Source organism: Hippocampus bargibanti, linkage group LG04 (assembly GCF_051943395.1).
Source record: "Hippocampus bargibanti isolate YZ-2025 linkage group LG04, ASM5194339v1, whole genome shotgun sequence".
Lineage (NCBI taxonomy): Eukaryota > Metazoa > Chordata > Actinopteri > Syngnathiformes > Syngnathidae > Hippocampus > Hippocampus bargibanti.
The window spans coordinates 12,470,678-12,493,376 of NC_142737.1; the positions used below are offsets into that span (position 1 = coordinate 12,470,678).

Sequence of the window (22,699 nt, forward strand, 5' to 3'; positions counted from 1 at the left end):
ACAAAACAATAAGTCGGCCGGATCATTTGCACAACATCGAGCAGGAATGTCGGGCCGTTTGATGAATGCAATGCTTTGCTCTTCCTTTCATAACTTTGCTGCTGTGAAATGTACATTTCTCCACTGCGAGAGAATAAAGGTACATCCAATCCAACTCGAGAAATGACAACTTGGGACAAGCCACGCCAATGAGCAAGCCGCGCTAGCTTGAAGCTTAGAAGCAAACCGCAGGGAATATACTTTAAGTTCCACAAAGGGCTCTCTTACAATAATTCAACAGGGTGGAATACATATATAGTTACACAACCTAAGACTGAACGACGTCAGGTACAACAAAAACGTTTGTTAGCCAGTGGAGCTTAGCCGACATTAGCTCGAGTCAGCGGCCTCTGTCTGCCAATGTATCAAGCGGTATATTGTCATCATCGTGGTGGGTAAATAAATAATGCTAACATATGGCATATTGTCTAAACAATTAGATTCATTTAATCGTCATTTAGGAACATAACGGTGCTTCAAAAACGTGGATTGGGGTGGATTTAATTCATACAGACACACGATTAGAGTTGAACCTTACCTTGGCTAAAAAGAAAAGAACGTCATCCGGGAAGTGACGAATAAAAAGGACGCAGCGTGATGACGTAAGCAATTCGTATCCTGGTCTTTGTAGTTCCACCAGGAAAGTGAGACGATGAAACCTTGTTCAGAAAAATGCGACTGTAAATTGTGCTATTAGTTATTATTTTCGATCTATTTGTATTGTTTTTTAATGAATTATTTAAATGTTTTTAAAACACAGAATTGCAATCAATTTATTCAAGACATCACATATAAACTTGAAGTGATCTCTGTATTTGTTTTCCTTTTATTTGGTTTTATCCATAACTCTCATAGGATGAATTATATTAATATGTAGATTATTTAAAAAAAGAAAGTTTTCCCTGAAACTTTACTACTAAATTAGGCGGCATCGTGGGTTAGCATGATGCCAGCCTCCCACTGCAGAGGTGCAGGGTTTTATTCCAAACCTTTTTGTGTGGATTTTGCATGTTTGCCTTAAGAGTTACACAAACAAAATGACTATTCTAAAGCTTGTCCTCAACAGGGTAACGGGTCAGCTGGCATATATCCCACTCCTCGACTGTGGGCAAGTGAAAAATGGAGAAATGGACATTTCACATTGTGACAAGTGTAAATAAAGACAATTATTTTAACCAGTTTCAACATATTGATCTTTTGAATTGGGATACAGCACTGAAAGATTCTTCCAAAATGTATTTTATTCAGATGAACTAGCACAGAATTACAAAATCCATAATATGCAAAGTACAGCTGTTCTGTGACAGAGTGAACAAAATACAAGGCAAATGTATAGCATACATACCATAATTGCATTTTAATATATCCTGAGGTAAAAGTGACACATATCCAACATTAGGTTGCTACGTTATGTCATTAGCTTAAAGGCAACACAGGATTGCATCATGTCACATATTACTGTCACCACATCCGAATATAAAAATCATATCCTATTGGCTTACGTCTCAGAATAAACCAGGAATCAATCCTTCCTGTTTATGAATCAAAATGCAATATGGCGTGTATGTAATCAGAATTTCTATGAATGTGATAATGTCATTCAACATTAATGGCATTCTTCTTCACGATTTGGCAACACATTCAGCACTTTTCAAGGACAATGGCGATTCCTTGACCACCTCCAATGCAAGCTGATCCGACGGCGTACTTTCCTCCTCGTCGCCTGCCGGCAAAAACAAATAAATCATTCAAAGCCAGATTAAATGACTCCCAATGATATATATTGCCATGACCACGCTACCTGAGCTCATGAACCAAGTGAACGGTGATGCGAGACCCCGAAGCTCCGAGAGGATGTCCGATAGCAATAGCGCCGCCGTTAACGTTACTTTTTTCTGGATCGAGTCCAAGAGCCTTGGATACAGCCAAGTACTGGGGAGCAAAGGCCTCATTCACCTGTGGAAAAATTCACCATAATTCCATTTTTAAATAACGGACAGTGTCAGACACTCTTTTGTCATGCAATAACAGGACCGCTATCACTGTTAAGCTTGCGTTTTCATGAGTCATAAAGAAAGAACTAGCAACAAGCTAACACGTGGATTTCAAAGCGGCTTGTTTTTGCTGTACTGTATTTTTTGATAGTTACAAACATGGTTCACTCATTCACTGCCATTCACGGGAATTGCAAATATGACGTAGAGCGCCATTCCCAAATTTGTTCGGGTTTTCTTTTTTCATGCTTGAGTGCCGATAAAGCGCTGGCTATGGCCTCGGGCAATGTTTTTTTTCTTTTCCACAAGGGGGTAGCATTTCACTTTTTTCATGTTAGTGCTTTGTTCCAGCTTCAACTGTTGTTAAAGCCCTATACAAACCAATATGTACAGACGCTCCTCTACTTACGAACATTTGAGTTACGAACAATGTTAGATACGAAAACTTTTGTCGTAACATATACTATTATCTATTATCTATAATATATTTTATTACAGTTTTATTTTTCAGTACAAACCAATACAGGTTGCTTATACAAGCCTTAAACATATTTATATAAGCCTTAAACATATGTTCCATACAAAATATAGCATTGAAGCTACTTAAAAACGAATTCATCTTACGAACGACCGTTCAGAATGTATCTTGTTCGCAAGTTGGGGAGTGTCTGTATGTACTGCATTGTATTTTGGACAGCCGCCCTCATTTCAAGCTCATACAACTCCAGACCCATATCATTTAGGAATTAACTTTTTTTCTGATGAAAGAAGAGAGTCTAAGGTTTCTTACGATGCATTGAATATTTATGTATTAGTAAAATTCAATATTCTGTGGGTCTTGTAATTCAAGTGACAATGATAAAAACCCTGGGACTGGAGTGGACACATTTTTCACATCTGGCAGTGAATGAGTTAAAAAAAACATGGGAACAATATGAGGCATGCAAATAATAGATGAGCTGAATTTGACTGACCTCGACCAGGTCCATGTCACTGAGTGACAGTCCTGCTTTTTTGAGCGCTTCGGTGATGGCTGGAACTGGGCCTGCACAATCGAAATAACTTTTGTTGATTTCATTTCAAACAAAACGCTTCACTATACTCTTCACATGAACGCCACTTACCAATTCCCATGATACTCGGGTCACACCCCGACACGTGATAAGCCACAATTCTGGCCAGTGGAGTGAGCTTGTGTTGACCGAGCGCATCCTCGCTGGCAATCACCACTGCGGCAGCGCCGTCTGACACACCCTAAGGTGCAGCAGAGCGCAAAAGTCGACCTTCTCATCATCTTATACAATACACATTGATTTATATTGCGCTTTAACAACAGCTGAAGCTGTAACAAAGCGCTTAACATTGACATCTATCATATACAGGAAATAAAACAGCGACAAAGATAGTAGAAAGCACGAGGGAGTAAAACCAAGATCAAGTCGGAATCATGCCCAGTCGAATGCAAAAGAGTATAAGTAAGTTGATGACCTAGATGCCGTATTACGATCATCGATGAGAAGGTTTCTTCAGCCGTCATCTGTACAAAAGTGAAGGTTTCGGACGTTTCGCCTCCTATCCAAGAGGCTTCGTCAGCGAACTAAAGTCTGACTGGTCGTATCGGCCCCATATATATAACCCTAATGTCCAGACCTGGTGGCGCCGGACACAGCTATGATAGGTCCCTACTCTCAGGTTGGGGGGGGGCGCGGGACCCCCCCCTGTGGCCCCACTGATTGTTCCTACATTCCTGACTAACGATTGGCCTATTACCCCCACTCCCCCCGGTATCACCTCATCAGCATAACGACCCTCATCAGCATTGCGAAAGTTGCCTAACCTGTTTTGCCTGAGCAGGCTATTGTATGAACGATCCAAATTGAACCTCACACCACCAGACCGGTTTAATGAAGGATTTTGTTGTTTTATAAGAATCGCCTCTTTTACCCCCCTTTCAAACCATCTATGTTCTTTCGCTAAGATTTTAACCTCGTTGTCGTCAAATGAGTGGTTGCTAGCTTTTAGGTGCAAATGTACTGCCGATTGAGGCCCACTAGTATTATCCCTGCGATGTTGATAAAGTCTTTTTTTGAGAATTTGTTGAGTCTCCCCAATGTACTGCTCTTTACAATTTTCATTCTTACAATGTATGGAATAAACTACATTACTTTGTTTTTCATTTGGTAGCCTATCTTTTGGATGCACTAATTTTTGCCTTAACGTGTTTATCGGTTTGAAATAAGTAGGAATTTTATGTTACCAAAGGACTCTTTGTAATTTTTCAGAAACTCCTGCAATGTACGGTACTGCTACTCCTCTCCTTTTAGAATCTTGAGAATTATTGGTTTCGTTCGCTATTCTTTCTTTCTGACATTTGTTGAATGACCACTGAGGGTACCCACAGTTAGTGAGTGCTCTCCTGATATGTTTTGACTCCTTTTCTCTACCTTCAGTGCTAGTTGGTATTAGTTTAGCCCTATGCTGGAGGGTTCTGATAACTCCTAGTTTATGTTGTAAAGGGTGGTTGGAGTCAAAAAGTAAGTATTGGTCAGTGTGGTGTGAGGTTCAATTTGGATCGTTCATACAATAGCCTGCTCAGGCAAAACAGGTTAGGCAACTTTCGCAATGCTGATGAGGGTCGTTATGCTGATGAGGTGATACCGGGGGGAGTGGGGGTAATAGGCCAATCGTTAGTCAGGAATGTAGGAACAATCAGTGGGGCCACAGGGGGGGGTCCCGCGCCCCCCCCCCCCCCCCCCAACCTGAGAGTAGGGACCTATCATGGCTGTGTCCGGCGCCACCAGGTCTGGACATTAGGGTTATATATATGGGGCCGATACGACCAGTCAGACTTTAGTTCGCTGACGAAGCCTCTTGGATAGGAGGCGAAACGTCCGAAACCTTCACTTTTGTACAGATGACGGCTGAAGAAACCTTCTCATCGATGGACCACTCCTGTACGACTGAGAGCTTACACAGACGTATTACGATCATGCATATGCACATAAAACCGCCATATATTAGCATTAGCATTGATAACAGGCTATGGCTATTTGAACATCAGCAGCCGCAATATGTGTGGGGTATTGAAAAATAATCTATTTGAATGTATCCACATGAAAATGGTCTAAATATCCGCTTGTTAGAGTCAAGATGGTGGCGAGGACTCACTGAAGCATTAGCGGCAGTAACTGTGCCTCCCTTCTTGAAAACGGTCGGCAGTTTGGCCATCTGTTCCATCGTGGTCTGAGGACGAGGGTGTTCATCCTGAGCCATTGATGCATTTCCTTTCTTTCCTTTCACATCAATGGGAGCAATTTCAGCATTGAAGTGGCCAGCCTCGTGAGCTGTGGAAAACCAACAAAACATTTATAATACTACAAAATACTTCACTTCACTACAAATAAGTATTAGGGAAAATAATTGTTGTCCTTATCATGTGACTGCAAAGTGTCCTTGAGAGTTTTGAAAGGCGCTTATAAATAAAATGTACAGTGAGACCTCAACTTACAAACACCTCAACTTACAAACGTTTTGTCTTACAAACGTCAAAATTATGAAAATTAAACCTTATAATAAGCACTATTTTCATAATACACACCCACCACGGCTGGCGGAGTGATCTTTGGCGGAAGCACACGACCGAACAGCCGTCCATAAGCCATCAACGACCATCAAAAAGGTAAATACAACTTTATTTTACAGCACAGTTTATTTCTTTAATTACAGTCGTCATGTAATGCGCCTCTCTTTCCAAACAGCAATTCCCTTTGACCTTCGACCTCCAACGCCATTCCATCAAGCCGTAAATGACCATACAAATGTAAATAAAGTGACTTTATGATACATAGAATAAGGTATGTTGTGTGTAGTTTTAAGTCTTATTTAGTTGAAAAGTATATTTTATGGAAACCCGGGAACGGATTATTCCCATTTTAATGGTTTCCTATGGAATTTTTTTTTTTTAGATACACACTTTTCGCCTTACACACTCCGTCTGGGAACCAATTAAGTTCGTAAATTGAGGTCTCACTGTATTATTATTATTACATAAAACAGGAAGATTAAATTCTGATTAATGTAGCAGTCTGCAGGGTTATCTGACCTGCTTTCCACCTCTGCTGCGTCTGGTAAGCATAATTGTCACAATCCTCCCTTGTAATCTTGTACTTCTCCGCCAGGTTTTCGGCTGTGATGCCCATTGGGATTTTTATATGGAGATCAGTCAACCCCGCCCACAAGGTGTCCTCAAGCTGTCAATCAAGGCACAGAAAGGCTTTGTTTAACAAAAAAAAAAAATTCTACGTGAAGTGAAATAAAAAGAGGAAACAAACCTTGAGATCCAATCCAAATTTTGTACCAAATCGGATATTGCGTACGGCATACGGAGCCTGGCTCATACTCTCGGAACCACCACACAGAACCACCTCAGAGTCCTTCACACAAATTTCCTGAAAACGCACATAACACAAGAATGGTTTTTTTTCTTCCTTGACTGGAGAAGAAACTGCATGTATTTTAAATGTAAATTAAGTACGATGCACGCACATTTTACCACCTATTATTTTCATAACAGCCTATCCAGGAATACCGTTAACAATTGAATCAATTTAGGTCTAATAAAATAAAATACATATTTTATCAAAATCATGTTTTTTTTACCTGTCAGTCACATTTTTGAGAAGGAGAGCTTCGAAACAATCAAACTTTGTGGACTTTGTCCTCCAACAGGGCATTACATCAGGGTAGATGGGGAAAATCATTAAGATTGCACATATGTCCATGTTTTTATGTTCCTGTTGTGTTTATTGTTTTGCTTTGCATTGCATTGACCATTATGTGAAGTGCAAGAGTGATGCTACAGGGAGAAGAGATAAAGAAGGTGGAGTATTTTAAGTACTTGGGGTCAACTGTCCAGAACAATGGAGAGTGTGGAAAAGAGGTGAAGAAGCGTGTCCAGGCAGGCTCAAAAAGTAAGTTCACAGATCATCTCAACTCTGTAGACTTCAACATTAAATTTACACGTGAGAGCGGCTAGAGAAAAATGTCAGGCGTGATGTGTGATAGGAGGGTTTCAGCTAGGATGAAAGGAAAAGTGTATAAAACAGTGGTGAGACCAGCCATGATGTTTGGACTGGAGACAGTGCCGCTCAAGAAAAGACAGGAAGCAGAGCTGGAGGTAGCAGAGATGAAGATGTTGAGGTTTTCTTTGGGAGTGACCAGGTTGGATAGGATCAGGAATGTGTACATTAGAGAGACAACTCATATTAGAGGCTTTGGAGAGAAAGTCAGAGAGGCCAGACTGAGAGGGTTTGGACATGTCCAGAGGAGAGTGAGTGACTATATCGGGAGAAGGATGCTGAGCCTTGAACTGCCAGGCAGAAGACCGAGAGGAAGACCGAAGAGGAGGTTTATGGATGTGGTCAAAGAGGACATGAAGGTAGCTGGTGTGAGAGAAGAGGATGCACAAAACCGGGATAGATGGAGGACATTGATTCGCTGCGGCGACCCCTGAAGGGAAAAGCCGAAAGGAAAAGAAGAAGATTATGTGAAGCGCTTTGTTACAGCTGCAGCTGTCGTGAAAGTGCTATTTAAATTAGGATGTATTTGTATTGTATTGTGATGTACTGTATTGTATTGTCTATATACACACTCACATAAGTGGAGTAAGTTTGTGTGACTTCCGGGTTGAGTGAACGCTGGCGAGAATGGCTGCCACTGCTCACCCGCAGAAGAAAAAGTTCTTGTCCCGTGACTGTAAAGTGTCCTTGAGAGTTTTGAAAGGCTCTTAGAAATAAAATGCATTATTCTTATGTATATTTTAGTAAACTCACAGTAGGTGAGTAGGTGATTTTGCATTCACCCTCATTCGATTGTATCACTGTGCCAAACGTAGTATCCAGAGAAAGTTAAGAAACAAAAACAGTCCTAAGTCTTTTACTTGAGCCAAATGTGTATATTCTCTGGGTCAATCTTACCTGAGCCCCATTGATGATAGACTGGAAACCAGATCCACAAAGTCTATTGACAGTGAGAGCGGGGACTGGAATGGGAACTCCGCACCTTAGACCAACATGGCGTGCGATGTAAGGAGCGTCAGCTGAGCTCTAGAAGGAATTGAAACAAAAATGTAGCATCGTCCACATAGCATAAGTGCTTCCGTCATTTTTCAATATTTTTAGAAAACAAATGTTAAAATACAACACAATTTGTTATTTTTAATTGTACGTATCATTTTCCTTAAGATCAAGTGTTGATGGATCTAGTTGAAGTTTTTGTTGCAATATCAACATAGAAATCCAGATACAATGATGCTATGTGTTCAAGGATATACAACACGCATAATTGAATGTGATTGTCATGTGGAGTACCTGCATGACATTGCCGACGATGATGCTATCTATGAGCTCGGGTGCCATGTTTGCTGCCCCCAGGGCAGCCTTGGCAGCATGCTCGGCCAGGTCTGTTGCACTGTGGTCCTTCAGGACACCCCCGTAAGTGCCGAACGGTGTACGCTTGGCAGCCACAATGAATACCCCTAGGAAGAAAACAGCAGCGATGTTCGAATGAAATTACCCAAATACAGAATTTTTCCAATATTTAATAATAATAACCAAACTAGTACCCAAAATGGAACTGTATAGTGCCACTTAGCAGTTTTTTTGACAACGATACTAGTGCAGCGTGTTCTACCGGAAACAAATTCCTTGTGTGTTCTACATACTTGGCAATAAAGATGATTCTGATTCTGATTCTGATGATTCTGATTCTGATTCTGATAACTCAATATTAAGAAGTGTTGGGGAAAAAAATCAACATACTTTTAATGATTGACTACATCAATGTCAATCATCATCATTGCTCCCACACCAAAGTAAGTAAACAATATATGCAAACTAATTACTGTATTGATCATACCACCCACTGTCATTGTTTCATGAAATAAAACGCACACATGTACCAATTTTGCGCGCGCGCGCACACACACACACACACACACACAACACACACACACACACACACACACACACACACACACACAAAATCAAACTGCAATTACTCGGATAGGTGTAGCTCCAGTACAAATATTCACACATTGTAAATAAATGAGTGGTTCCGAATTTAAAAAGCATAAAAACGTATTGATGTACAATTCAGTTGCTACTTTCGACACGAATCCATAGCGAATGTCAACATCTAACCCTTCATTTTGTACTAAATTCCATAGATCCATTAACAGTATGTATTACATTGACACATAAAATGTCAAACAAAGCCAATGACGAATTTCTTGTTCTACTGCAGACCCAATGATCTGCATGGCGTATTTACCTCTGAGCAGTGCCATAATGACAAATGAAAAGTCCAAACTTGTCCGACACACAGTTTTCGTTTTAAATGTCCTCCTGGAATCTTCAAATGTAACTTTGGGTGCACAGAACACCCGGCCAATACGACCTTTACCCTACAAAACCATTGACAGTCCCTGCCTCAGATATACACGTAGTCAACTGAACGCACATTAGCGCACTGGGGCAGCGAAACGATATGCGTACGTGGGTGGCATGTTGGAGGTGGCAACAAATATTTATTTGTAAATTTCACAACTGATTTTATTAGTTTTATTTTGTCAAAGCCGAGATGTATATATTATAATTAAATAACAATTGACTTAAAAACATACTAATCAAACATTGCTTTCCCCATTTTGTTTCGTTTGTTTCTAGCAAAGTAAAATGCCTCCAGGCTCCATCCATTGTTATCTTACTCTTTATCTCCAGAGATTATGGAGTATTTCACATCGTTAAAAAAAATAAACATCCATAGATATGTTTAAGGGTACTGGTATATAGATAAATACGCAAGGATGATTATTTCGTTAAAATGGTTCCACAAGCTTGGCCACTCTGTATTCACGCAAGTCAAAGTTCCATACCGTATCTACTATTTTGTATCTATGTTTCTTCTTCTTCGTTGTAGTAATTGTCTTCTTCGCTGTAGTATTCTTTTGGTGATCTGCAAACTGTATTAATGTACTACTGCCATCTATTGGCCTGAAATGATTCGTTAGTACGTACTGTACACTCAAATACATGTACACTACTTGAGAGGGCACCAGGACCAGGCATCTCACCCAGCGGGTGCACAGCGGAGGCGCGTTTAGGTTGAGAATATTTTACTGCATTTTTCTCTTCAATCAGATCCACTTGTTGGCAATTAGAATAAAGACGTGCTCCAGCCAGTCGTGTGTTCTCCTTTTGGTGTTTTCTTTTTGTATTCATTACTGGATGATATCTAGCATATACAATGCACTACAGCCACCTGTTGTACCAGAGTGCGAATTTTACAGTCATCGATGGTTAATTTCTCAATAAATCTTAGTGACTGTGATATGTGTATTCTGTCATTTAGTCATTCTGGATAAATTCTGCTCTCTCACAGCGAGAGTTTGCATCCTTGAAACAATCATCAGTTAAAATGGATACACTTACTACTTAAGAAATGTGGAGACCGTTGTGACATGCCAGTTAAGTGAAAAGGCCACTTTCCCCAATCAACAGTATGTTACTTTTATGTCATGAGTTGCTGTCATGCAACTGGCTGGAGTCATTTTTCTTGACTTTGGAACTCGACTTCTCACTTACAAGGGGCGATCAACTTTCTGGTCGGAGGTTAGGATTGTCCAATTTCCTACTGACCAAACGCACCATTTTATTAATGTAGTTTTATTTTACTTTATCGGAAACGTCAGTCACACCCAGTTACTGTGTATTTCTTGTAACTTTTCATAATAAATGACGGGATTACCTTAAATTAGCTCAAACATAACATTCCTTCAAATAACAAATTGTGTTTTTTTTTCGTGGTCAAACGTGCGTTTGATTTTATTTTATTATTTTGTGTTCGTGTGTACGTGTACGTCTGCATTTACAAATTTCCGCCCAGAAGTAGCCGTTAGACAAATTTGAAATTGTCCAATCAGAGTAGAGCAAGTCGAGTGTCGCGGTCCATTCAAAAACGTCTGCGCATGGCGTCGTTCTTTCGTAGCTAACCGTTCCCACCTTTTCAGAATTACGTCTCAGACATTCGGTCCAAACTGCGGTTGAATACGAGTAATAGTTGAAGAAATATGGACGAAGATGATCCCGTGACCGTCAAGAGCAGAAAAGGTCTGGAAATCATGTTTGGTTCAATGACGTCGAGTTAGTGTATTGTTAAGTAGGATATCGCAAGAGGCGGAAAAAAACTGTGGCTGTAAATTACGTGGTAAAAAAGATTATATTTACCGAGAAATTCAATGATGTATGAATTATAATACATATACGCAATACAATATTGGATTGGATTTGGATTTGCCTTTATTAGTCTCGCACACACACATACACATTGATTTAGATAGCGTTTAGCAGCTAAAGCTGCAACAAAGTGCTTTTAATATGTACGAGGTTTTTTTTTAGCTGGTGATATTTATAATATATTACATTATATTTGAACAACATAGTACACACAGATTGGCACCAATGCAGATTATACTGTATCAGAATCAGAATCAGAATCAGAATACCTTTATTCGTCCCGCAATGGGGAAATTTGCAGTCCACAGCAGCAATTGAAGAGGGATGGGGTTGGGGTGGGAGTGAAAGGATAGAAAACAAGATATTCTAAGCATAACAAAATAAAAATGTCAACTGTATACTGTGCAAATGTAGATGTGCAAAAACCGTTCTATAAACAAGACTGTACATAGTGCAGAATCAAGAAATGCATTTAGATATATTGCAACAACCCATATTTACAGGTGTCCAGTTTTTTTTTGGTTTTTTTCCACATGTGATCATTGGGAATTGTGAAGCCTGACAGCAGTCGGTAGGAACGAGCGGCGGTACCTCTCCTTCTTGCAGCGCAGTGTATAATGTCTACATTCGTATTGACTGCAGATGTGGATTATAACAGACAACAGCAAGGCTGATGGCACTTGCAAACCTATGACAGAAACCTAAACAAAATTAAAAAGGCCCGAATGCATTTGAACTTGAAGTAATTATTGCACACAATTTGCCACAGCCCAAATGACTCTCACTTAAATGTAGCAATGATTTAAAAAAAAAACATAACGGAAAATACCGTCAGGTTTTTCCACTGTAAGAGAAACCTGATGAGTATACCATAACATATATTAATGTCACTGTTAAAATATGCAGGGGTAAACCACCCTAAAGTAGATTAAGAGGTTACTGACATTTGTTTTTAATCACAGAACTACGCAAGGAGATATTGATGGAATACTTGACGAATAAGCACAACAACACCAAGTAAGATGTTATCTTTGTATGTTTGCTCTATGTATCTTTGAGGTCTGCAGTCTGACAGCTGTTGTTGAATTGAATGCATTTTTCTCCACAGACAAAGTGTCAATGGGCGTGCACATCAGAAGCTTGAGTCTGCACTCCAGGTATGTGTGAAAGGTGTTCTCCATCAGATTTAGATTTCAGGTGGCAGGCTTAAAGGCGAGGTTATGTGGTTGGTTGTCATACATGTTTGCAATGTACACTATGTTTGTTAATGCACTATTTAAAGAGGTGTTGTTCTGTTGTGATGCTATAGTGATTAATTTTGTAATATACAATAATTATATTGTATTGTTTGTATTGGTAATTACTTCAAGTATGTGTCTTTTTTAATTAGGTAATTATTTGTTTGGAAAGTTGTTCCTTACTTGAATTATCCCTTAAGAGCAAAAACAGTGTCATTGCGTCAACACTGTAAATCCAGTGAATGAACCATTCGATTAAATGAATACTTTGTGTCTTTCAGCTCATCAGGGGCAAAGAAAATAAAGCTCCGGTCACTAATTTGTGTCATGAAACCAAAAAAGGCCAACCCATGGCTCCTCTCGATAACCGAAAGCCCTCCAGAAAGACATTTCTAGTTGGAAACAAAGATAACATACTGTCTGAACGCAAATTACCGACACAGTCGATGTGCCGTGAAAAGTCAACGGTGACAGGCACATTCTCTGTTCCCGCTCTGAAGTTGACCAGTCTTCCTCAAAAAACACAAGTCACCAGGATACAGCCTACAGGAAAAGTACCTTCAAACCTTTCGGTGGTAAAGAAATCATACGATACTTGTAGGCCACCCTCAACAGCTACCACTTTTTATCTGTCAAAGACTTATACAGCCCGGTTGAGTCTAAAGCCCCTTGTCACCACCAGGACGGGGCTCACCCCTGCCTTGATCCAACCAAAGGTCACTAGGCCCCTATCGGCGGCAGATCCCGGAGTTGTTTCTTCAAGATTTCCCGTCCCACCCTCTAAGGGTGTTCAGGTGAAGAAAATAGCACCTTACCAGAGACCGACTGTCACTCGAGAGCTCAAATCAATACCACCCAAAAATCCGCTTTGTAAAATCAGACCCAAATCAACGGTGACAGCCTCGTCACATGCATTACCTTCCACTAGGCGACCAGAGAAAACAGTCAATCAACCAGCGAAGCACACGTCTCAACCTAAAGGATGGCAGACGACACAGAAACCCGTTGTAGGCGCATGTATGTCGCAAACGGCAGCGGTGACGGCGAGCAGGAAACCCATGACAGCCAAACCAACGATGGCTAACATTACAACAAAAGGAACCAGCGCCCCGGCGGTGAAGCAGCGGGCACCGCGAACCACTGGCATTGTTGTGACTCAACCAAGATTGGAGGGCAAAGCAACCAAGTCTCATACTGCGGGGACAAAGATGGCTGCTGAACAGGCAGAGAGAATGTAAGTACAATCCAGGGGAAGTTTACAGACGCTCCCCAACTTACGAACATTCGTGTTACGAATAACGGTACATACGAACTTTTTTGCTGGTACTGTATGTCGAAAAATGTTTGGACAGAGATGCTGTAAGTTAGATTTCTTATTGCACAGCTTTTTCCGGTTGAGCTCGCTTACGATTGGCTGCGTATTGTGCTTCATGCACACGCACGCACACAGACACAAGGGCTGGATGTTTCCGCGACGTACACCTGACCAATCAGTGTCCGGCTATGCTAAAGTGTTGCCAACAAAATCAGGCCCCGATCCGCCGAGCTCGCTTACGATTGGCTGCGTAGAGTGTGTAGGCGGGGAAGAAATCCCTCTTACCAGTTGACGCTCTGAAAAGGACGTAATGCATAACAAAAAGTAATGGTGGAGAATATATAGTGATACCTCGGCTTACAAACTTAATTGGTTCCCAGAAATTGTGTGTGAGGCGAAAAGTTCGTTTGTCGAACATATATTTCCCATAAGAAACCATTAAAAATTTGAATAATCCATTCCCAGGGCCCCATAAAACATAATTTGCTACGAAATAAGCCTTAAATCTACACAAAATCTACCTTATTTTATGTATAATAAATGTGCTATTGGATTGTAATTAAAGAAATAAACCGAAGGTTGTTTTATTTACCTTTGTGATGGTCGTTGATGTAGTTGCCTCTTGATGATATCCGTGCTTTAAATTGACAGCTGCTTTTCGTTAATCCAAATCAACAGAAGTTTTTCAACCTCTTCTATTGCCTGTGACCGTTGCTTAGACAACACAGAAAAAAACCTTGAGCCACACGTAGCAATGGTCGACTTAGCATACTGGTACTGGGACGTACACCTCGTTTTTGTTTTTCGATGATCTCCTTCTGCTCGACCGTAATTTTCTTTACTGTCCTCTTTGGCTTAACACTAGCTTGTGGTGTGGTCTTTTTCGGCCTCATAATAGCACAAGTACTCCACTCGACAAAAAAACATGTCTGTACTCAAAGAAAGTGGGTGTGGGAAAACTAGTCCGCCAGCCACCGTGGCGCTGTGTGGTTTGGTTCATCCGCCGAAAACTAGTTCGTATGCCAAGATTATATTCTTGCGAATTTAATGTTCGTAAGGCAAAATGTTAAAACGTTAGTCAGCTGAGGTATCACTGTATGTCGTTGTAGTATAGTAGGTGGGAATTTATTTTACGACTGTTAGAGCGTCTGAGTTTTATACTCTGTTCAATGTTGTTCATTCCATACAAAATATAACACTGAAGCAATTTACGAACAACCGTTCGGAACATATCTCGTTTGTAAAGTGGGGAGCGTCTGTACTGCCTAATTGACTCAAGATCAGAATCAGAATCATCTTTATTGCCAAGTATGTAGAACACACAAGGAATTTGTTTCCGGTAGAACACGCTGCACTAGTATCGTCGTCAAAAAAAACTGCTAAGTGGCACTATACAGTTCCATTTTGGCTACTGTTGAAAGATGACAGTGTCTTCTCTATGAGCAAAAATATTACGGTCTTAATGCAACATGCCTTCTTCCATTCCATTTGGTATTTTGTTCAAACAAAAATAATGACATTTTGTGTGTTCTCCAGACTTGGCCAATAAAGATGATTCTCATTATGATACTGGTGTTTACTACTGAAAATTGCTGATGTTTACACTCAGCAATACTTTACTGGGAACTATTATGTGGTGTGCTGCGTTTTCAGGAAAAAACTGCAGGAATGGCGGGAAGCCAAGGGAATTTCCTACAAACGTCCTCCTCTGCAGTTGAAGCCTCAACGCACCGTCGCACTGCGAGCCTCCCAGAAGGCACAAGATGACGCTGGCTTGTTCATCCGCAATGTGGAAATGTCACTGTCTGACTGCATTAAGATGCTCACCAAGGTACATGTGGTTATTGAATGTATTGTCTTTTGTTAGAGCCTCTTCATTGAGTTAAATCTTTAGCCAAATAAATAAACCTTACTTGTTGTCCGTTGAGTGGACCCACAAAAATCTCTAGAGCCCTTCCCCGAAAGGATACAGAGAGTTAAAAAAAAAGTGTTTTAAAGCAGGTCTTTTAGAGATGCTAAATATAATCTATTCTTATCGAGAGATTTAGAAAATTCAGGCCCAAATTACAGTATCATTTAGAAACATGAAACATTCTATTTTAACTCATTCACTGCCAGACGATGTGCAAAAATGTGTCCACTCAAGTGCCTGTGTTTTTGTCATTTTCATTCAAATTGCAGGACCCACAGAATATTAAGTTTTAGGACTAAATAAATATTCAATGCAGTGTGAGAAACCTTAGACTTTCTACTTTGATCAGAAAAAAAGAAGTAAGTTATATAGGTCTGGAGTTACATGAATTTGAATTGGTGGCAGCTGTACAAAAGGCAAATGCTGCCCCCTCATGGGAGGGAAAAACATTGTTCTGTACAGAGTTCTGCCCAGCGCTTTATCGGCACCCCACTCAAGAAAAAAACAAAAATCGAAAAAAATGGATAATGGCGCTCTACGTCATTTTGTTCAATTCCCAAATAAGGGAGTAGTCTACTGCTTCCCCAACCTTAGAGCAGGGACCTATCAGAGCAGAGGTCTGGCACTACCACCTCTGTCCATTGTGGGATATATATAGGGCCAGAGTTACCTGCACAGCTTCAGTTCGCTGACGAAGCTCTTCGGATGACGAGTGAAACATCCTTCAAACACCTTCAAAGACGTACAGATGACGGCTGAAGAAACCTTTTCATCGACCATAATCTCAGAACCGGTTTTATCCATAGCAAAATGAAGTTTGGTTTGTATGTGTATCGATGAGAAGGTTTCTTCAGCCGTCATCTGTACAAAAGTGAAGGTTTCGGACGTTTCGCCTCCTATCCAAGAGACTTCGTCAGCGAACTAAAGTCTGACTGGTCGTATCGGCCCCATTTATATATCCCTAATGTCCAGACCTAGTGGTGCCGGACACAGCTATGATAGGTCCCTACTCTCAGGTTGGGGGGGGGGGGGGGGGGGGCGCGGGACCCCCCCTGTGGTCCCACTGATTGTTCCTACATTCCTGACTAACGATTGGCCTATTACCCCCACTCCCCCCGGTATCACCTCATCAGCATAACGACCCTCATCAGCATTGCGAAAGTTGCCTAACCTGTTTTGCCTGAGCAGGCTATTGTATGAACGATCCAAATTGAACCTCACACCACCAGACCGGTTTAATGAAGGATTTTGTTGTTTTATAAGAATCGCCTCTTTTACCCCCCTTTCAAACCATCTATGTTCTTTCGCTAAGATTTTAACCTCATTGTCGTCAAATGAGTGGTTAGTAGCTTTTAGGTGCAAATGTACTGCCGATTGAGGCCCACTAGTATTATCCCTGCGATGTTGATAAAGCCTTTTTTTGAGAATTTGTTGAGTCTCCCCAATGTACTGCTCTTTACAATTTTCATTCTTACAATGTATGGAATAAACTACATTACTTTGTTTTTCATTTGGTAGCCTATCTTTTGGATGCACTAATTTTTGCCTTAACGTGTTTATCGGTTTGAAATAAGTAGGAATTTTATGTTGCCAAAGGACTCTTTGTAATTTTTCAGAAACTCCTGCAATGTACGGTACTGCTACTCCTCTCCTTTTAGAATCTTGAGAATTATTGGTTTCGTTCGCTATTCTTTCTTTCTGACATTTGTTGAATGACCACTGAGGGTACCCACAGTTAGTGAGTGCTCTCCTGATATGTTTTGACTCCTTTTCTCTACCTTCAGTGCTAGTTGGTATTAGTTTAGCCCTATGCTGGAGGGTTCTGATAACTCCTAGTTTATGTTGTAAAGGGTGGTTAGAGTCAAAAAGTAAGTATTGGTCAGTGTGCGTAGCCTTCCTAAAGACTTCTGTTTTTAGCGCTCTGTCCTCTTTTATAATTACTTTACAATCCAAGAAGGCTAGTTGGTTCTCTTGAATGTCCTCACGAGTAAATTTAATGTTGAAGTCTACAGAGTTGAGATGATCTGTGAAGGATTGAATTTCTTGTTTCTTAATTATGACAAAAGTATCGTCCACATATCTAAACCAGTGTCTAGGTTTTGTCCCTGGGAAGGATGTGAGGGCCTGTTTCTCCATCTCTTCCATGTAAAGATTAGCCACTATGGGTGAAACTGGTGAGCCCATAGCACAACCATGGATTTGTTTATAAAATTTTTCCCGAAATTGAAAATACGTAGTATTAAGGCAGATTTCTAATAATTGGCAGATGTGATCCGGTTTCAGTTTGGTTCTTTCATGCAGAGAAACATCCGCCAGCAGCCTCGTCCTCACCACTGAGACTGCTGCTGGGGTTGGGACAGATGTAAAGAGAGAAGTCACATCGTATGATGCCAAAGTTTCCTCAGGTTCCAATATGAGGTCTTTGATCCTCTCTACAAACCCTGTGGTGTTCTCTACGTGGTATTCTGTGTTACCAACCAACGGAGCTAAAATAGTTTTTAAATATTTGGCTACATTGTATGTAGAGGAGTCAATGCTACAAACAATGGGTCGGAGGGGGAACCCTTCTTTATGTATTTTTGGCAGGCCATAGATACATGGCGTGGCCTCTCCCGGGTATAATCTAAAATACATCTGTTTATCTATATGTTTTCCTTTCTCTAGCTTTTGGAGACAGTCAATCATTTCTTTCTTGTATCTATTGGAAGGGTCCCTTTTTAGTTGCTCATACGTGTTAGAATCACTGATTAACCTATTTATTTTGTCTTCATAATCCAATGTGTTGAGCAGCACTGTGCATCTGCCCTTGTCTGCTGGCAAAATAGTAATATTTTTGTCTTTTTGTAGAGTAGTTGTCTTGTATGTGTATCACAAGTAGGCTCAAGAAATCTTCAAGTCATGTTGGTCTGAAGCCGCCTTTTGGATCGAACCTGAGCAGGGTAGCACTGTGTGGGAACAAAAAAAAAATAATAATTGGTTGAAGGCATCTGCAAGTCTGCCTTGTTTTCTTTTTTGTTTTTATGTATTTATTTTTAAGCAGCAATTTCAGGAAGATTTAAGTTACAGATCTTGATCTGATATCAATGCCATGCTACTGTCTTACACCCCAACAGGGTTGTCAAGTGTCGCAGGTGAAGTCGATCCTTTCTCGGCTGCCGCCAGTGTCCCAGAAGTTTGCAAAATTTTGGATCTGTAAGGCCCGACTGATGGAGCAAGAGGGTGACCTGGACGTCCTGCCCATGTTTGAGGAGGCTGTGCGTGTTGTGTTGGAGGTAAGAGCTACTTCTCAGCTCATTTGGGTGCGTTTGTTTGCGTTCACTGCTCAAAAAATATATATCTTGCTTCCTCAATTGTAGCCAGTCGACGAGCTGCGCACTGTGGTGTTCGACATCCTGAAGAAGAAGAAGGTGACTGAAGGTACAGTAAAGTCTCGTTATATCGATATCGGATATATCGATAGTCCCGGTTATATCGATACTATTTCTATGCACGCACGGAGAAAATTACATGCAAACAGGGTCGGATATATCGATAGTCCCGGTTATATCGATATTTTTTCGGACTCCCTTGAATATCGATATAACGAGACTTTATTGTAGTTGATTTTCAACAGTGATTAACAATGAGATTACATAAGCTTTCCACGATACGATGTTATTGCGCCGGATGCCGCAGTGTGGTACTGCACAATTTCCTTTTTGCTGCTCTTTGCCCTCATTGTCGTCCTGTCCTCTGTTTTTCCCCCACAGCCCATTTGGAAGATCAAACAGAGGCAGACGACACTCCGACCAAAGGCGATCAAACTGAGAATTGCAAGGGCGATGACACAATAGTGACTCCCCCCGTCCGGGTTCTCATCTATGGGGAGAGCGGACCCTCGTCCGCTGTCAAATACAAGATCACAGCCACTCCCGGGTGGGTACTGCGATTTAATGTTATCTGCAGAAGGGGGTGGATAATTGGATGAAATTGTCCAGAGGTCGTATACCTCTGCAATAATATTGGTTCCCAATGAAGAATATAGTCATCACATGCTCATTTCGTGGTCCACTTTTTGCAGCTTCACTGCATCAGAAACGCAGGGTAGACTCCCTATTACATAACATTTTTGAGATCAGCATCAAGATGTTCCAGAGAACAGACGCTCCCGAACCTTACAAACGAGATGCGTTCCGAGCGGTCGTTTGTAAGGTGAATTTGTTCGGAAGTTGCAGCCATTAATTTTTGTTATGCGTCGCGTCCTCCTGGAGCGCTTGTGCAGGATGTTTAAGGCGTAAATAACTTTGGTGAAAAATGAGTATCTCAAGCCCTAAATTCTGTGCAAGGCCGGACCTTCTAGAATCTAGATGGAGACAACAGTTCACCTTGCCGTGTCGGTTTCACTCAGATTTACTGTGGCCATCTGCGCTTTCACTGTGAGACCATTGTTTAGTTGGTCAGCAAAGCACGGCACTTTTAAACATGATAAATTATTATTCTCCATCAGTCGGAAAAAGGCGCGTAATACAAAATCAACCACTTGCAGCCTCTCTGTCCAAACATTTTTCGACACACAGTACCCATAAAATTGTTTATATGTCCCGCTTATCGTAAGTCGGATGTTCGTAAGCTGGGGAGCATTTGTACAGTAAAGCTGTCACTGATTAAAAGTTTCTGCTGACCAGCCATAGACTGTGTGGGGTAAGTAGAGCCTTTAAAATTTTAGGCTGCAACAATGTTTTTCATCTAATGTCCATGTCCCACAGAACGGGGGAGATTTGCACGTGCAAATACAAACACTCCTCAACTTACGAACGAGATATGTTCCAAACGGTCGTTCGTAAGGTGAATTCGTTCATGAGTTGCTTCAGTGCTATATTTTGTATGGATTGTATTTTTCAGGCTAATATAAGTATGTTTAAAGGACAACCGACGCGCTCCGGACAAGTTGTGTCCATAATTTGTAAAATCACTTCAAATGACTTCTACTGAGCGTATTTTACAAAGATTCCACCACATATAGCTATATTTTAAGGGGCATTCCTTCAGTGACGTCACGTACGGACTCGTCACCAACTCAAAGACAAGACTTCCTGAATATTCAGCACGAGTCTTAAAACGTAAAATATAGCTATATGCAGTGGAATCTTTGTAAAATACGCTCAGTAGAAATCATTTGAAGCCATTTTACAAATAATGGACGCAACTTGTCCGGAGACGTCGGTTGTCCTTTAAGGCTTGTATAAGTAACCTGTATTGTTTTGTACTGAAAATTTAATACAATATACGCTCGGGCACTGCGACAAACTGGGCAGAGGAAGCCGGATGCAGGGTAGACGAGCTCTCACAGCGCCTCACGTCGGTACTAGCGGTGGAAACTAGCACTACTCGGAAAAAGGCGCCCAGTACAAAATCTAACTTATAGTATCTCTGTCCGAACGTTTTTCAACATACCCGCAAAAATGTTCGTATATGCCGTTGTTCGTAACCTGAATGTTCGTAAGTAGGGCAGCGCCTGTATAGTGCACATAATGGCATATTTCTGTACAGTATATATAACAACAAGCCGTACCTGTCATCTTAAATATCAGCCACAAATTCACAAATTGTGGGCTAACTTGTTCTCACCTCTTTTCTTGTAGTGCCCCGTCCAGCCAGCATCAAGAGCCGATACGCGTGAATGGCAATGAGGTGCGCTTCTTCACTCCCGTGCGCCGCTCGATGCGCATTGAAAGTGTGTCGCAGTGTTATCCGAACTCCCTGCGGGAGCACGACCAATGCGTGGCGTCCTTTGCAGAGTTATTAGAAACCGAGGAGGAAGAGGAAGCCAAGGTGAGAGGCGACACTTTGTACATCTACAGGGAAAACGAAATGCTCAAAGACAAAATGGTTGTCCGGGTGTTGAACGAGCAGGACGAAGAATCCCGATTGGCGCTAAATGAGCCGCAGCATGTCTAAATATTCATAGTATTCAGGACATTCTTGCTAATATTGTTGACATTTGAAAAATGCCCCGAAAAATCGGCATTTTTAGCACAAAAAATGCCCATTTATGCCCTAAATTAATGCAGACATGTTAACTTGCTCCTTTCACATTTCTCAAATGTTTCAACTTCCCCATCAAGCTTTTCAGATCATTCATGTAAGGAACGATAGTATTCATGTTGCTTTAAAAGTTTACAAATCTAATTTTATGCTGTTTTCTAAAATATATTCCTGTTCACTTTCTTCTAAGTATTTTGAGTTGTTTGTGGATTTTTAGAACCGTGTTGTACAGTCATTAAATATAGCCACTTTGAGCCTGGAACTAATTATTTCTTTATATTTTGTTGAATAATGCACTGTCACTCTTTTTTTTTATTGAGTAAGTGAATGTGACAACATCTTGAAGATTTTTATTTCAAATCTGAAATAAAAAATTAGAAAAGTTAAATGTTACAAGATGTCAAACGTGTGAAAATAAAATGAAACCAGTTAAATAAATTTTGATACAATCAATCCATCCCATTTCTGATCCGCTCATCCTCACAAGGGCAGGATGTGCCGGAGCCTTTCCCTGCTGCCTGTGGGCAGTAGGTGGGGTACACCTTGAACAGGTTGGCAGCCTGTAGACACAACCATTCATACTCAGTCCGCAACTGAGTACAATTTAGCTAGCTAGCTTTCTATCTATCTGAGTTATTTCGGGTTGAGTGAATGGCGCGTGTGGCTCATCCACAGAAAAACCTATCCTGTGACTGTAAAGTGACCTTGAGTGTTTTGAAAGGCGCTAATAAATTAAATGTCTTATTATTTATTATTATTGTTATTGTTGTTTTTATTATTTTTATTTAATCATTATTTTTATTATTTTTTTAATTCTCATTAGTTTTTTATAATTATTTTTATTATTATGTTTTATTTTTTTATTTGTATTCTGTTTATTTTTT

The 22,699-nt window shown here is 40.7% G+C and overlaps 2 protein-coding genes across 4 annotated transcripts; one reads left to right on the forward strand and one right to left on the reverse strand.

Moving 5' to 3' along the window:
* Positions 1-1,260: 1,260 nt before the first annotated feature.
* On the reverse strand, positions 1,261-9,521 carry acaa2 (acetyl-CoA acyltransferase 2). The gene is made up of 10 exons (XM_088994097.1): positions 9,363-9,521; positions 8,402-8,568; positions 8,009-8,137; positions 6,365-6,481; positions 6,136-6,283; positions 5,202-5,377; positions 3,158-3,287; positions 3,008-3,078; positions 1,841-1,995; positions 1,261-1,762 (listed from the first exon to the last, which is right to left on the reverse strand). Exons 1-10 carry the CDS (start codon positions 9,376-9,378, stop codon positions 1,681-1,683), a joined length of 1,191 nt encoding a protein of 396 aa, XP_088850223.1. The 5' UTR covers positions 9,379-9,521; the 3' UTR covers positions 1,261-1,680.
* A 1,516-nt stretch (positions 9,522-11,037) lies between these two features.
* Positions 11,038-22,203, forward strand: ckap2l (cytoskeleton associated protein 2 like). 3 transcript variants are annotated; one of them, XM_088995474.1, is made up of 10 exons: positions 11,038-11,200; positions 12,289-12,343; positions 12,435-12,483; positions 12,846-13,798; positions 15,533-15,710; positions 18,905-19,063; positions 19,148-19,208; positions 19,541-19,706; positions 21,413-21,461; positions 21,568-21,677. In XM_088995474.1, the coding sequence occupies exons 1-10, from the start codon at positions 11,161-11,163 to the stop codon at positions 21,574-21,576; spliced, it is 1,719 nt and encodes a 572-aa protein (XP_088851600.1). In that variant the 5' UTR covers positions 11,038-11,160; the 3' UTR covers positions 21,577-21,677. The 3 variants fall into 3 exon arrangements, with proteins under 3 accessions (XP_088851600.1, XP_088851598.1, XP_088851599.1); XM_088995472.1 differs by having other exon boundaries at positions 21,413-22,203; XM_088995473.1 differs by having other exon boundaries at positions 19,553-19,706; positions 21,413-22,203.
* The last annotated feature ends 496 nt before the right edge of the window (positions 22,204-22,699 follow it).